At 40.6% G+C, this 12,090-nt stretch overlaps 1 protein-coding gene across 2 annotated transcripts in view; it reads left to right on the plus strand.

The window, feature by feature from the left end:
• The window catches only part of LOC147035835 (uncharacterized), a 47,570-nt gene extending 36,411 nt beyond the window's left edge, over nt 1–11,159 (plus strand). The window contains exon 5 of one of the 2 annotated variants that reach the window (XR_015049630.1): nt 10,429–11,159. Coding sequence is in view for 1 of the 2 variants with exons in the window: in XM_085847708.1 (XP_085703834.1) it covers nt 4,027–4,062 (36 nt within the window). In the remaining variant the exon portion in view is untranslated. Of the gene's footprint in view, nt 1–4,026; nt 6,159–10,428 lie in introns of those variants that run through there. The other variant, XM_085847708.1, reaches the window with a different exon arrangement.
• Nucleotides 11,160–12,090: the final 931 nt, after the last annotated feature.

Consider the following 12,090-nt stretch of genomic DNA (forward strand, 5'->3'; position numbering starts at 1 on the left):
TCAGAAGGCCTGGTGTATGCCTGCTAGATGAGCGGATAGATACTGGGAGTGTGCCTTCGTACTTCAGTCAAAAAAAATCACGTCTCAAGCAATTAAATTCATTATGCATGTCAATCTTGAGAAAGACGGATTAGGAGGCACATACTCGATTAGGAGGAGTCAGATAATGTTTGGCAGCATCGGCTGTCACTTCACACCCACCTTTAGTTGACGAGCCTAACAGATGGAGGAACAACAGATGGAACTTCGGAAGGTTAGAATCACAAAAACAGGATGAAAAACGGTCTGTTATTGGAGCCTGGAATATGTGTATTCTGCCTCCTACTTGCTTTCCAAGCATATATTTATTAAATGTTTTCCCAAAGTTCTAACTGAAGCTATTTGGCATTTTACCTCATTATAAATTCAATCAACAATTCAGTTTCCCACAGCCCACAGCCGACCCAGATGGAAAAAATGTTGACAGCGATTCATACAGAATGCTCAGAGAGAGCCATTGGAGTGGCTAATTCACCGTCTGGTACGACCAGTAGGTTGAGGTCAGGCGGTGCAGTCGGGTGTTTGGCTTTGACGGCTTTGGTCATTTGGGCTGATTGTGGGGCATGCCACTCACAAGGCGCCAACTCTCTGATGGCTCCCTTGATATCCATATCGGCAAATTTGGTTTTCACCCTTCTGTTGATACATTGAGAGTTTTCGGCTTTATGAGGCTTGCATGTGGAGCTGCCAAAAAGGGTGAGTGGAAGTGGTGGAAAGATGTCCATTGCCAAAAAATCGGCCACCTGATGCTTGACTTTAGTCGTCAATGAGACATTCGGGGAGTCTGGAGACTCTTTATCGGCCACCCTAATGCCAAAGTAACAAAAAACAAGGAGGCGATTCCAGGCAAAGGGAGCCTGGTTCTCGTGCATGTCACGGAGTAGTTTGCCAAGAGCATCGGCGACAGGAATACGAACACCCATGGGTACTTCAAGGAGCACCCTAAAATTATTATGACATCTCATTAAGTAGGTGGAAAATCCATTGGTTGGGCGGGATAGTCAGGGTGTGGGGGGGGAGGGGGGCTTTAGTGCAATCCCAAGGCAGGCAGGTCATAACCAATTGTACAAAAGCACCGCCGCCTGAAACCCAAAACAATTTAACAGATGAATCATGGCGGGAAACACCAGTGCCTTGCAATAGTCATGTGATTGATCGAGCTTTCTATTACCAAAATAGCCATGCTCATATTTCACAAGATGGAATTGATTATTTTTACTTCCACAGGGATCTTGATGGCTTTGCCCCAATCCCATCATACGGTGAGCTACCCTGCTTTGGGCAGCTGCACAGGAGCTCTTTCCACTAAGTGTGTCTGAAAGGACTGTCTGGAACCCCCCCGGCTCCCAACCCCATCTACTTTCTCAACAACCCGCTTGAAAAAGTCCTTTCATTCAAGCTTCTGGGTCTCACACTCTGCAATTGTCTTTCCTGGGAAAGCCACATTTCCAAGCTCGCCTACAAAGCCAATCGCCAACTGGGCATCCGTCTTGCTAAGCACTTCCTTGGCACACCTCAGCTCCTGACCACATACAAAGCTTTCATCTGAAGCCTAATCGAGTACTCCTCTCCCCTCTGGGCTGGTGCTTCTGCCTCTCACCTTCTCGGCTTCACGCTTTGGAAACTAAGGCATTTAAGATCATTGGTATTTCCAGCGATAAGGCTGAGTATTTTGGTCTCTCACTCGATCACCACAGGAAGATCTGTAGTCTTCCTGTAATCTACCAATTCATCTCTGGCTTCTCCCCCTTGCTCTGACTGTGATAGATCCCCCTCCCCTCCCTATTTCCTCAGGACGCACAAGATCTGCCAGCAACCCCCTTCTGGTTAAACTCACAAAATCAAGAATCAGTGCTCCCGATCATTCTTTTATTCTACTTTTTCCCACCTTTGGAACAAACTTCAATCCCACTTTTCCCACCAAGTCTTCAAAACATCTGTTCACTGCCATCTCTAATCTTCCCCCATCCAAAACCACTATAATTTCTCCTCCTGTTAATCCACCCCAAACCCACCTCCCTCAAATTCCCTGCTTTCCTTCCTGAAAGTTCCTGTCGTGTAAGGACCTGAAAGTCCATGTAATGTCCATATTGTTTACCCTTTGTACCATGCCCCATCCATTACCTTCCACAGATCTTACAATATTTTGTTCCCCACTGTTTTGTGCTATCTTCTCCCGCCCCTCATCTCCTGCTCTTCTTGATATACTTTCTGCGTGTTGGCACTTATAGGAGCCCCAACATTGTTTATTATAAACAAATTCATTACTTGTATATAAAACAATACATAACTACATATAAAACAATATATTGCCTGTATGTAAAACATTTAATTGCCTGGATATAAAACAACACATTACCAGGATATGAAAAAAATACATGACCCGCATCTGAAAAAATACATTTCCTGCATATGAAACAAAACATTATCTGCATATAAAACAATATCTTACCTCGAGATGAAATATTACATTACCTGCATATGAAACAATGCATTACCTGCATACACAACAATATATTTCCTCAATATAAAATAAAATATCACTCGCATATGGAAGAACATATTACCAGCATATGAAACAATACATTACCTGCAAGTAAAACAGTACATTACTTGTATATTAAACAATCCATTACTCTTGTATAAAACAACACATTACTTTTGTATAAAACAATACATTACTTTTATGTACATTATAATACATTATTTGTATATAAAACAATAAATTACATGCATATAAAACAATACATCACTTGTGTATATAAAAATGCATGCCTTGTTTTTATAATAATAATTTACCTGTAAATAAACAATACATTCCTTTTTTAAAACATTACATTACCTGTTTACATAACAATATATTTCATACATATTAATCATGACATTGCCTGTATATAAAAACAATGAGGAACGTACCTGTACTATGCACACGAGGGTGCTCGAAAGCTGTTTCATAAAGGACTTGAGCAAAAAACTTACTGCAGCTGACCCCAATTGAAGTGAGGTGGGTTAAATTTATAAGGTCACAAGATGGTGAATCTGCAAATGCTGAATCTGAGATTGTCGCCGAGGGAAACTCGATTGCATTGCTTCTTCATTCGCCTTTAAACTTAATATCCCTATATTTTCATTACAAACAGCTTCAATGCAATCAGAAATTAATACTATATCATGAATACAACAAAATACAATGTTACAAACACTTGTGAGGTAAATTAATTACCCTTTAGAATTACCCCTTCAAATTACTCTTTGGAAATACCCTTTCAAATTGCCCTTTTTAATAACCATTTAGAATAACCCTTTAAATTACCCTTAATAATTACTCTTACAATTACCCTTTACAATTGCCCTTTCGAGTCAGGCTTTAGAATTATCCTTTATAATTACGAGTTATTACTATTTGCAGTGGAAATGCTCTTCTTTAATTTTTATGGACGGAGAGATTGATGGATTGAAGGAAAGAGCCAAATATTGAAGTGGCTTTACCGATTAAAAACGATGCACTTCATAAAATGTATTTAGATGTTTATCTGCCTTCAGATTCTCAGGAATGCTTCCACTGTCCCAATTACTTTTGGTCAACTGAACATGGGGATGCTTGTATAGTCATGGCTGAAGAATTTCTGGCTTTTTCTGATCCGTTGTCGATCACTCTTTTGATAATGTTACTCATTGGAATGGTGTTGGTTGCTGTGGTAATGGTGATGATGTACACCCATCGTGAACTCCATTTGGTGAAAGTTGAAAGTTTTGAAGTGAATCTCCTTCTTCTTGTGGCATTAGGAGGATGTTTTTGCAGTACATTAGCTTTCATTGGCAAACCAACAGACAACTTGTGTAGCTTACGGGAAACGTGTCCCTGTATATTGCTGTCACTTGCGATAATCTGCATGTTGGCAAAATGCACAAAATGGTTCATTGCTTCCAAAGGTATCACCTCCCTTTTTTGCACACCATCCAAATAACTATATGGCATTTTCTCAGATGGGGATGGGCCAGGAATCTACCTGGGGGATGTGAGACTGAGGCCCCTGGAGTACCGGTGGAAAGTGGATGTGGTGACGCACTGCTCTGGTGCATGCTCCCATACATGACCTGTCCTGCTCAATACGTAATGCATGTTATTCGATAGGAGTGCTTCATTGTATGATGAATATCAAGGGAAAAGGAATAAGTGGTGATACGATTTTTTCACGTCAGAATTGCTTGTGCAAGTTCACTCACAGCCAAAGTGGAGCTTGTCGTGTGTGTGTGTGTGTGTGTGTGTGTGTGTGTGTGTGTGTGTGTGTGTGTGTGTGTGTGTGTGTGTGTGTGTGTGTGTGTGTGTGTGTTTGCTTGCGTGCATGTGTGTATGTGTGTGCGTGCGCATACGTGCGTCAGTCACTATATCGGTCGATACAATCATCCTCCAGGTAATGTGCTGGTCTTTTAAAAAACTATACCGCATTTACTTTCTCTCTCCAATTCATTAACCTAAATATCTCAAAAACACACCCCCCTCCCTTTACTCCCATAATCATTCTTTATAAAGAACAATGTTCTCTCTCTCCTTCAACCACTTGTCATAACTTAGTGAAGCTTGCCCAGGAATCAAAGGAGTAGTCCTTTGCTGAACGATTTCTATGGCAGCTTTGTCCTTCCTGAGATATGGTGACCAAAACTGCACACAATATTCTGGATGAGGCCCTCACTAAATTCAAGTGGAGTGCAAAAATACCTTCTTTGAATTATAATTTATACACCAAATAATACATCCTAAAACCCTGTTAGTATTACTGAGAGCTGCTTTGCTATCTGCTTACCCCCAAATATATTAACAGACTTGATACTTCTCCTGTGTGATATCTTCCAAGACAGCACCTTGCTTCATGTAATCTCTATTTTCATTATTCCTACTCATCCCTAGCACAAGACATGTCTTTCTTTTATTTTCGTTACTTAGTCGAGGCTCTTATAAGAGCTAACACACAGAACATATAACAAAGGGGGTGGGAGAGGGAAGCACAACGATAGTAGAGAACAAGGACATCAGGAGATCTGTGGAAGAGAGACGGATGGGGGGAGGATGTTGGGTTGGGCGGAAGGAGGGAAGGGGTCCACAGGATAAACAATATAGACACTACAGGGACTTTCATGAAGGAAAACAGGGAATTTGAAAGAGGTGAGTTTAGGGTGGATTCTCAGGGGTTGAAAAGATCATGATTTTGGATGGGCGAAGATATGAGATGGTTTTGAACAGCTGTTTTAAAGACATGTTTCGGGAAGAGTGGGATTGAAGAGAATGTTGGAGTTTGTTCCAAAGCTGGAAAATAGAGGAATTGAAATGTGAAGGTGAGCAGTAATTCTTGAGTTTGGCAGTTTCACCAGAAGGGGGTTTCTGGCAGAGCTTGAGCGCCTCGGAGAAATATTAGGTGGACAGAGCACAGAGCAGGGAGTGCATTTTGTGAGAGGAGTGGTTAGAAGACAGAAATACCACTAACCTGCCTGTGGTAAGATAGTGAAACACCCGAAGACTCGGCTTCATTGTGAGAGATACCAATAATCCTAAAAAAAAAACTTGTTTTCCACAGTGTGAAGCTGAGCTAGGTCTGAGGTGGGAGAACCAGTCCAGAGGGGAGAGCAGTACTCCATTTGGCTGCAGATGAAAACTTTGTATCTCGTTAAGAGCTCAGGTGTACCAAGGAAGGACTGTGCTTGACGGAGGATGCCCAGTCCCCGACTGCCTTTGGAGGCCAGCTTGAAAATATGGCTTTCACAGCAAAGATCACAGCAGATAGTGAGACACAAAAGCTTGAGTGACTGAACAACATCAAGAGGATTGTTGAGAAAGGAGATGGTGAGGGGAGGGGGTTCCAGACTGTCTTTTCAGAGAAAAGTCGTGAGAGTGTGAGATTTGTCCACATTGAAAGATGTTCCAAGTGTTTGACCAGTTTGTGATTTTATCCAGATCTGCAGAGAGCGAAGAAGCTGTGGCTTGCTGGTCTGAGGGATGATAGATGGAACGACAGAGGATTGAATCATCAGCAGAGATAAACAGGATTTTCCAGAGTGTCGGAGATATAATTGATGAAAAACAGAAAAAGAACAGGGCCCAGAACACTGCCTTGAGGAACTCCATCCTGGACAGGAAGAGGAGATAAGAGAATTCCATGAAGAGCCATGTTTTGACTCTGATATATATATATATATATATATATATATATATATATATATATATATATATATATATATATATATATATATATATATATATATATATATATATATATATATATATATATATATATATATATATATATATCAATTCGTGTGCAGAGGGCCCCAGCGATCAAAGTCAGCCACTGTACTCCTTTCTGTTATGGCATAGTTGGAGTGAACAAATGCTCAAATTTTACCAGCATGTGTCAATCTCAATACAAATAGTTTCTCATTTTGGCACAGAGATGGGGTCGTGGAACTGCTTCCTTTAATACGACAGTGACTGCAAAAACCAAAACAAGCAAACCACTGTATTTTGTCAAGCCACAATCACAATCCAGAACAGAGAAAATATAAATTCACATCAAAAAATTATGGTGAACGTTAAATCATGAGAACAGTTTTGAACATCAAAATGAATGCGATGAAACAGAGACAATCTTTGTACTTTAATACCGAGTTGGGATGATATCACGCCACTTTGTGGAGGTAATAAGGGCATCTTAACCTGTACAAACACTTACATTGCCAGTGCCACATTGATGACAAGATGTTGAAGCTGTGGATAATACCATTTATAAAACGATCTGACATTAAATGGAAATATATTTGCCAATTTTAGCCTGCTGAGACAAAGGGACTTGCAGGAGTCGCATGCACCCGACAGTTAAGGGAGGCAAGAGAGCTTGCCTATTGCAAACAATACACAGTACATGCAAACAAATGATTGGAAAGCTTTGTTGTTACCTCAAGTGAATGTGTTGTTTGTCAGAATTGTTTACTACTAATCCGTGTACGTGCAATAGCGCATTATATTTTTGGTAAAAGGGTGGCATTCATGAAAAGTGCGATTGATTCCAAACAAGATACTGTCGAAGAATTCTCAATTCCTCCTGCCCATTTGAGTCATTTTTAAACAAACATAAATAAGCAAACACATATTGATATGGAGAATTCACAGGAGATTCAAGAAGCAACACAGTCTTCCCCTGATTCTGCCATACATGGACTTTTTGAGTACTTATATAATATGCAGGGGGAAAAGGGGGGGGGCAGTAAAATGCTGAGAAGGTCTGGTCATCCTCAAGACATAAGGGCACCAAGGCTGCATCCCTTTGTGTGTTGGACCATATCACACATGGCCCCTTGGTAGTGGTTATCCAGAGGTCAGGGTGTTAGCCTGAATTAAAAGGGCTGGGGAATGATTTTACAATCTGAAGTTGATAAAAGTTTAAAAAGATCTGGATATCACTTATACACACATTCCATTGAAACCAGGCTCCTGCTTCCAGGCAGGCTTTTAGACACCAACATATAATTATTTAGATATAAGAATTACTGAATAAGCAAAATAAAATACTAGATGAGTCTTTTCTACTGAATGTAGATGAAACATTATTTGGAAGGCCAATCTGATTTGGGGAAGAGGGGTGTTTTACTTAGCAGACTGATAACCTTCCAACACAGTAAAGAGATGCAATGTTATTTAAAATGCATATATATATATATATATTCAAAATTGTTAAATGTTGGAGCACATAGATATAATATGTTTAAACATAGACATTGATTTATGCTGAATGCCTAAACTGGGTGATTGCAGCTAAATCTTGTGTCCAAAACCCATCACTTTCTCGATCCATCTTACCCATTCGCACCCAACTGTCCCTGGACTCTGTGTCCTTTTCTCCTGACAAGGTAGAGAGCTTGCTGTCAAACCTCGACTCAGATTCTGCAACCGGTCCAGACAGCATCAGCACATGTGTCCTAAAAACCTGCTCTTCTGCTCTTCATCACCCTCTCTCTGTTCTATTCACCCTCTCATTTGCTCAAGTTCATCAGTAAACATTACTACCCTGCATAAAAAAGGTACAAAAACATATCCCTGCAACTACAGACCAATCAGCCTTCTCCCAATCATCAGCAAGGTTATGGAATCCATCATCGCTTCAGACATTAAATCCTTCCTCTTGTACAATGGCTTGATTTCCGATCATCAATTTGGTTTCAGACCAGGTCACTCTACACTGGATATGCTGCTTCTGCTCTCCCAACAATGGATGGAGGTCCTCAATGCCAGAGAGGTAAAGCGAGCCGTATCCCTGGACATATCACGTGCTTTTGACACAGTCTGGCACCCTGCCCTGCTCAACAAACTCTCTTCCTGTGGTATCCAAGGCCATCTCCACTCATGGCTCGCAGACTTCCTCTACTGTCACAGTCAATGTGTGGCCCTAAATGGAGTTCTTTCATCCCCTCTTCCCATCCAGGCTGGAGTTCCTCAAGGTAGCGTTCTGGGCCATGTTTTTTTTCTGGTTTGCACCAACGATCTCTCCGACTCTCTGGCATATGCTCTATATTTCTTTGCTGATGACTCCACCCTCTGCCGTACCATTGGTCATCCCCGAAACCGGCAAGCAGCAGCTTCTTTGCTCACTGCAGACCTGGATAAAATCACAAACTGGTCCAACACGTGGAACATGTCTTTCAATCCAGACAAATCTCACACTCTCACTATGTCTCTTTGAAAGGACCGTTTAGAACCCCCCCCCCATCCACTTTCTCAACAATCCTCTGGAAGAAGTCATTTCTTTCAAGCTTCTGGGTCTCACTATCTGCCATGACCTTTTGTGGGAATGCCACATTTCAAACCTCGTCTCCAAAGCCAGTCGCCGACTGGGAATCCTCCATCGTGCAAAGTCCTTCCTCGGCCCACCTGAGCTCCTGACGACTTACAAAGCTTTTGTCCGCAGCCTGATAGAGTACTGCTCTCCGCTCTGGGCTGGTGCTCCTGCCTCTCACCTTTCTCGGCTTCACGCTGTGGAAACCAAGGCTTTCAGATATTGGCATCTCCCGCAATGAGGCTGAGTCTTTGGGCCTCTCACTCAATCACTGCAGGTTGGTCGGTGGTCTTTCTGTCTTCTACCATCTCCTCTCCAGCCTGCACCCCCCTGCTCTCTCTGCGATTTGTGCCCACCACATTTCTGCAGGGTGCTCAAGGTCCGCCAACAACCCCCTTCTGGTAAAACTACCAAAATCACGAATCACTGCTCACCTTCACTCTTTCATTCCTCTTTTTTCCCACCTTTGGAATAAACTCCCTCACTCTATTCAATCCCATTCTTCCCTCCAGGCCTTCAAAACAGCTGTTCACCACCATCTCTTACTCCCCCATCCAAATCCTCCATCTTTTCTACCCCCGATAATCCACCCAATCACACCTCCTTCAAATTCCCTGCTTTCCTTCCTGAAAGTCCTGTAATGTCCATCTTCACTTCCCCATGTTCCCCGTCCCTCCCTCTCCCTTCCACAGATCTAATGTCTCTGTTCCCCACTGTTTTGTCCTTCCCACTCCCGCCCCTCTTGTCTCAGCCCCCCTTGCTGTGCGTTTTGTGTTAGTTCTCTCACGAGCCTTGCCAAGGTATACAAAAAAAATAAAAATAATAATAAATAATAATAATAATCATGTTGTATTTGAATACATTTCCCATTAAAGGGATATCACAATACATTCTGCTTTATGCGAAAAACATTTACTTTTTAAAGTTAATTGTCAATCAAGTTTAATTGGCAACATTTTTTTATTTCTTCCTATCACCCTTAAACCCATAATGCTAATTTTGGAGAAATTTGTGTCCACAATACTTCAGTAAATTACATTCTTGCAGACGCCGCACTGTCTCCCGGATATACAAATATGCAATTTCAATGTGAAGAACAAGCAATTTTATAATAGAAATGCACTATTGGCATTTCTAAATATTCTACACACAGAGTAATCAATAATTGATGAAATATTAATGCTTGGAATATTACTCATCACAGGCGCATTGTCCATTGCATCAAACAAATAACTGTCATACTTCCAGCTTCACATTTCAAAGAGGTATATTATCTGTTCATGAAAGAAGAAGGGAATTGCTGTGTTTCATTCTTTAAATTTTCCTCTCAGTGCATTGTGTCATGTTAAGATCACCACTTACTGTTTGAATTGGCTGAGTTGTTGTCTGGTATTCTGAGTGATTTACACTTCAATGTATGCCAGGTTTTGTGTACCATTGAAGTTTTTGAATAAACAACTACTACTTAATCAACAAAGCTCTTCTCGTATGAAGCTTTCAATTTGTGCAGAATGTTAATGTTAAGTTACTTAAGAGTGACAAATGATTCCTTAAAACTTCATTTCAGGTTCTCCTCCCAACAATTACCAAAGTACAGTCAAGACACTGAAACAGAAATATGTTGTGGCATTTTGTTTTACTCCACAAGTGGTGTTTTCTTTACTCTGGGCTCTTGTAAGTGATCCAAAGGTAAACTACAATACAACGGCCCATTTGGGAATCATCATTATTGAATGCACAATGATTTCACCCCTTTGGGCTTTTTGTTCTTTGGCCTATTTGATTATTTTGGCAATATTGTGTCTTGGTCTTGCTTCAAAGGCTCACAACAATGATTCATCTTCAAATGAGGGAAAGTTTATAACGTACAACATGCTGTTTCTCTTAATGGTTGTGGTTGCTTTCATTCCTGCTTATATGAGCACACAAGGAAAACATACAATTATAACAGAAATGTTTGCAATCATTGCTACTGCATTTGCATTTCTGGGCTGCAGTTTTGTTCCAAAGTGTTACAAAATTTACAAAAAAAATTAAGTGAGACTCGGAATGATGTCATATATTGTACTTCCCATTTTCATTGAATAAATCTACTTTTTTGCAGTGATATTTGTATTTACTAAAAGTTTTTGCAGCACTGTATTGGATTAAATATATTTATTGAAATAATCATAAATGCAGGATTATAGCTGGATCTCCAAAATAAATGTTATCATGCCTTTTGCCAAATGTATTTATTTACTTCCATGTTAAGATTTGTTATCGTGAGCCTGGTGTTGGCGCAGTGGTTAGGGCAGCGGCTTGGGATCCAAGAGGTCCTGAGTTCAAGCCCCGTTGAGCCACTGAATTAATACACCAGGGGGTTGACTCAGCCTGTCATCCTTCCGAGGTCGGCAAAATGAGTACCAGTATACTGGGCCGGTGTATACCCCGGTTAAAATAGGTGTACCATATCCCTGTGTCGTAAGAGGCGACCAGGGTTGCGTCAGGAAGGGCATCCGGCGTAAAACATGTGCCAAATCACTATGCGGATCATACGGATGATCCGCTGTGGCGACCCCGAACGGGAGCAGCCGAAAGAAGAAGAAGAGTTAAGATTTGTTATCTTAAGCCTGGTGTTGGCACAGTGGTTAGGGCAGTGGCTTGGGACCCAAAAAGTCCTGAGTTCAAGCACCGTTGGGCCACTGAATATATATATATATATATATATATATATATATATATATATATATATATATATATATATATATATATATATATATATATATATATATATATATATATATATATATCCTTTGTCGTAAGAGGCGCCAAGGTTGCGTCAGGAAGGGCATCCGGCGTAAAACATGTGCCAAATCACAATGCGGATCACATGGATGATCCGCTGTGGTGACCCCGAACGGGACCAACCGAAAGAAGAAGATATATATATATATATATATATATATATATATATATATATATATATATATATATATCTATATCTATATCTATATCTATATATATATATATATATATACACTGCATTTGTATGTGTGTGTGTGTGTATATGTATATATATATAGCATTCCTTTCCTGTAGTAATTCTCTGCAGACTACTGTAGTAGGACCTGCTACCAATGATAGCACATGAGAGTACAACTCTCATAAACTATCGTTTTAACTATCGCATTTTTTGCCTGGGGATATCCTCAAGTCTGTCCACATCAAACATTTATCATATGAAAAA

Source organism: Eptatretus burgeri, chromosome 1, assembly GCF_056783735.1.
Source record: "Eptatretus burgeri isolate ZD-2024b chromosome 1, Ebu_testis_v1, whole genome shotgun sequence".
In the NCBI taxonomy this organism is placed as follows: domain Eukaryota; kingdom Metazoa; phylum Chordata; class Myxini; order Myxiniformes; family Myxinidae; genus Eptatretus; species Eptatretus burgeri.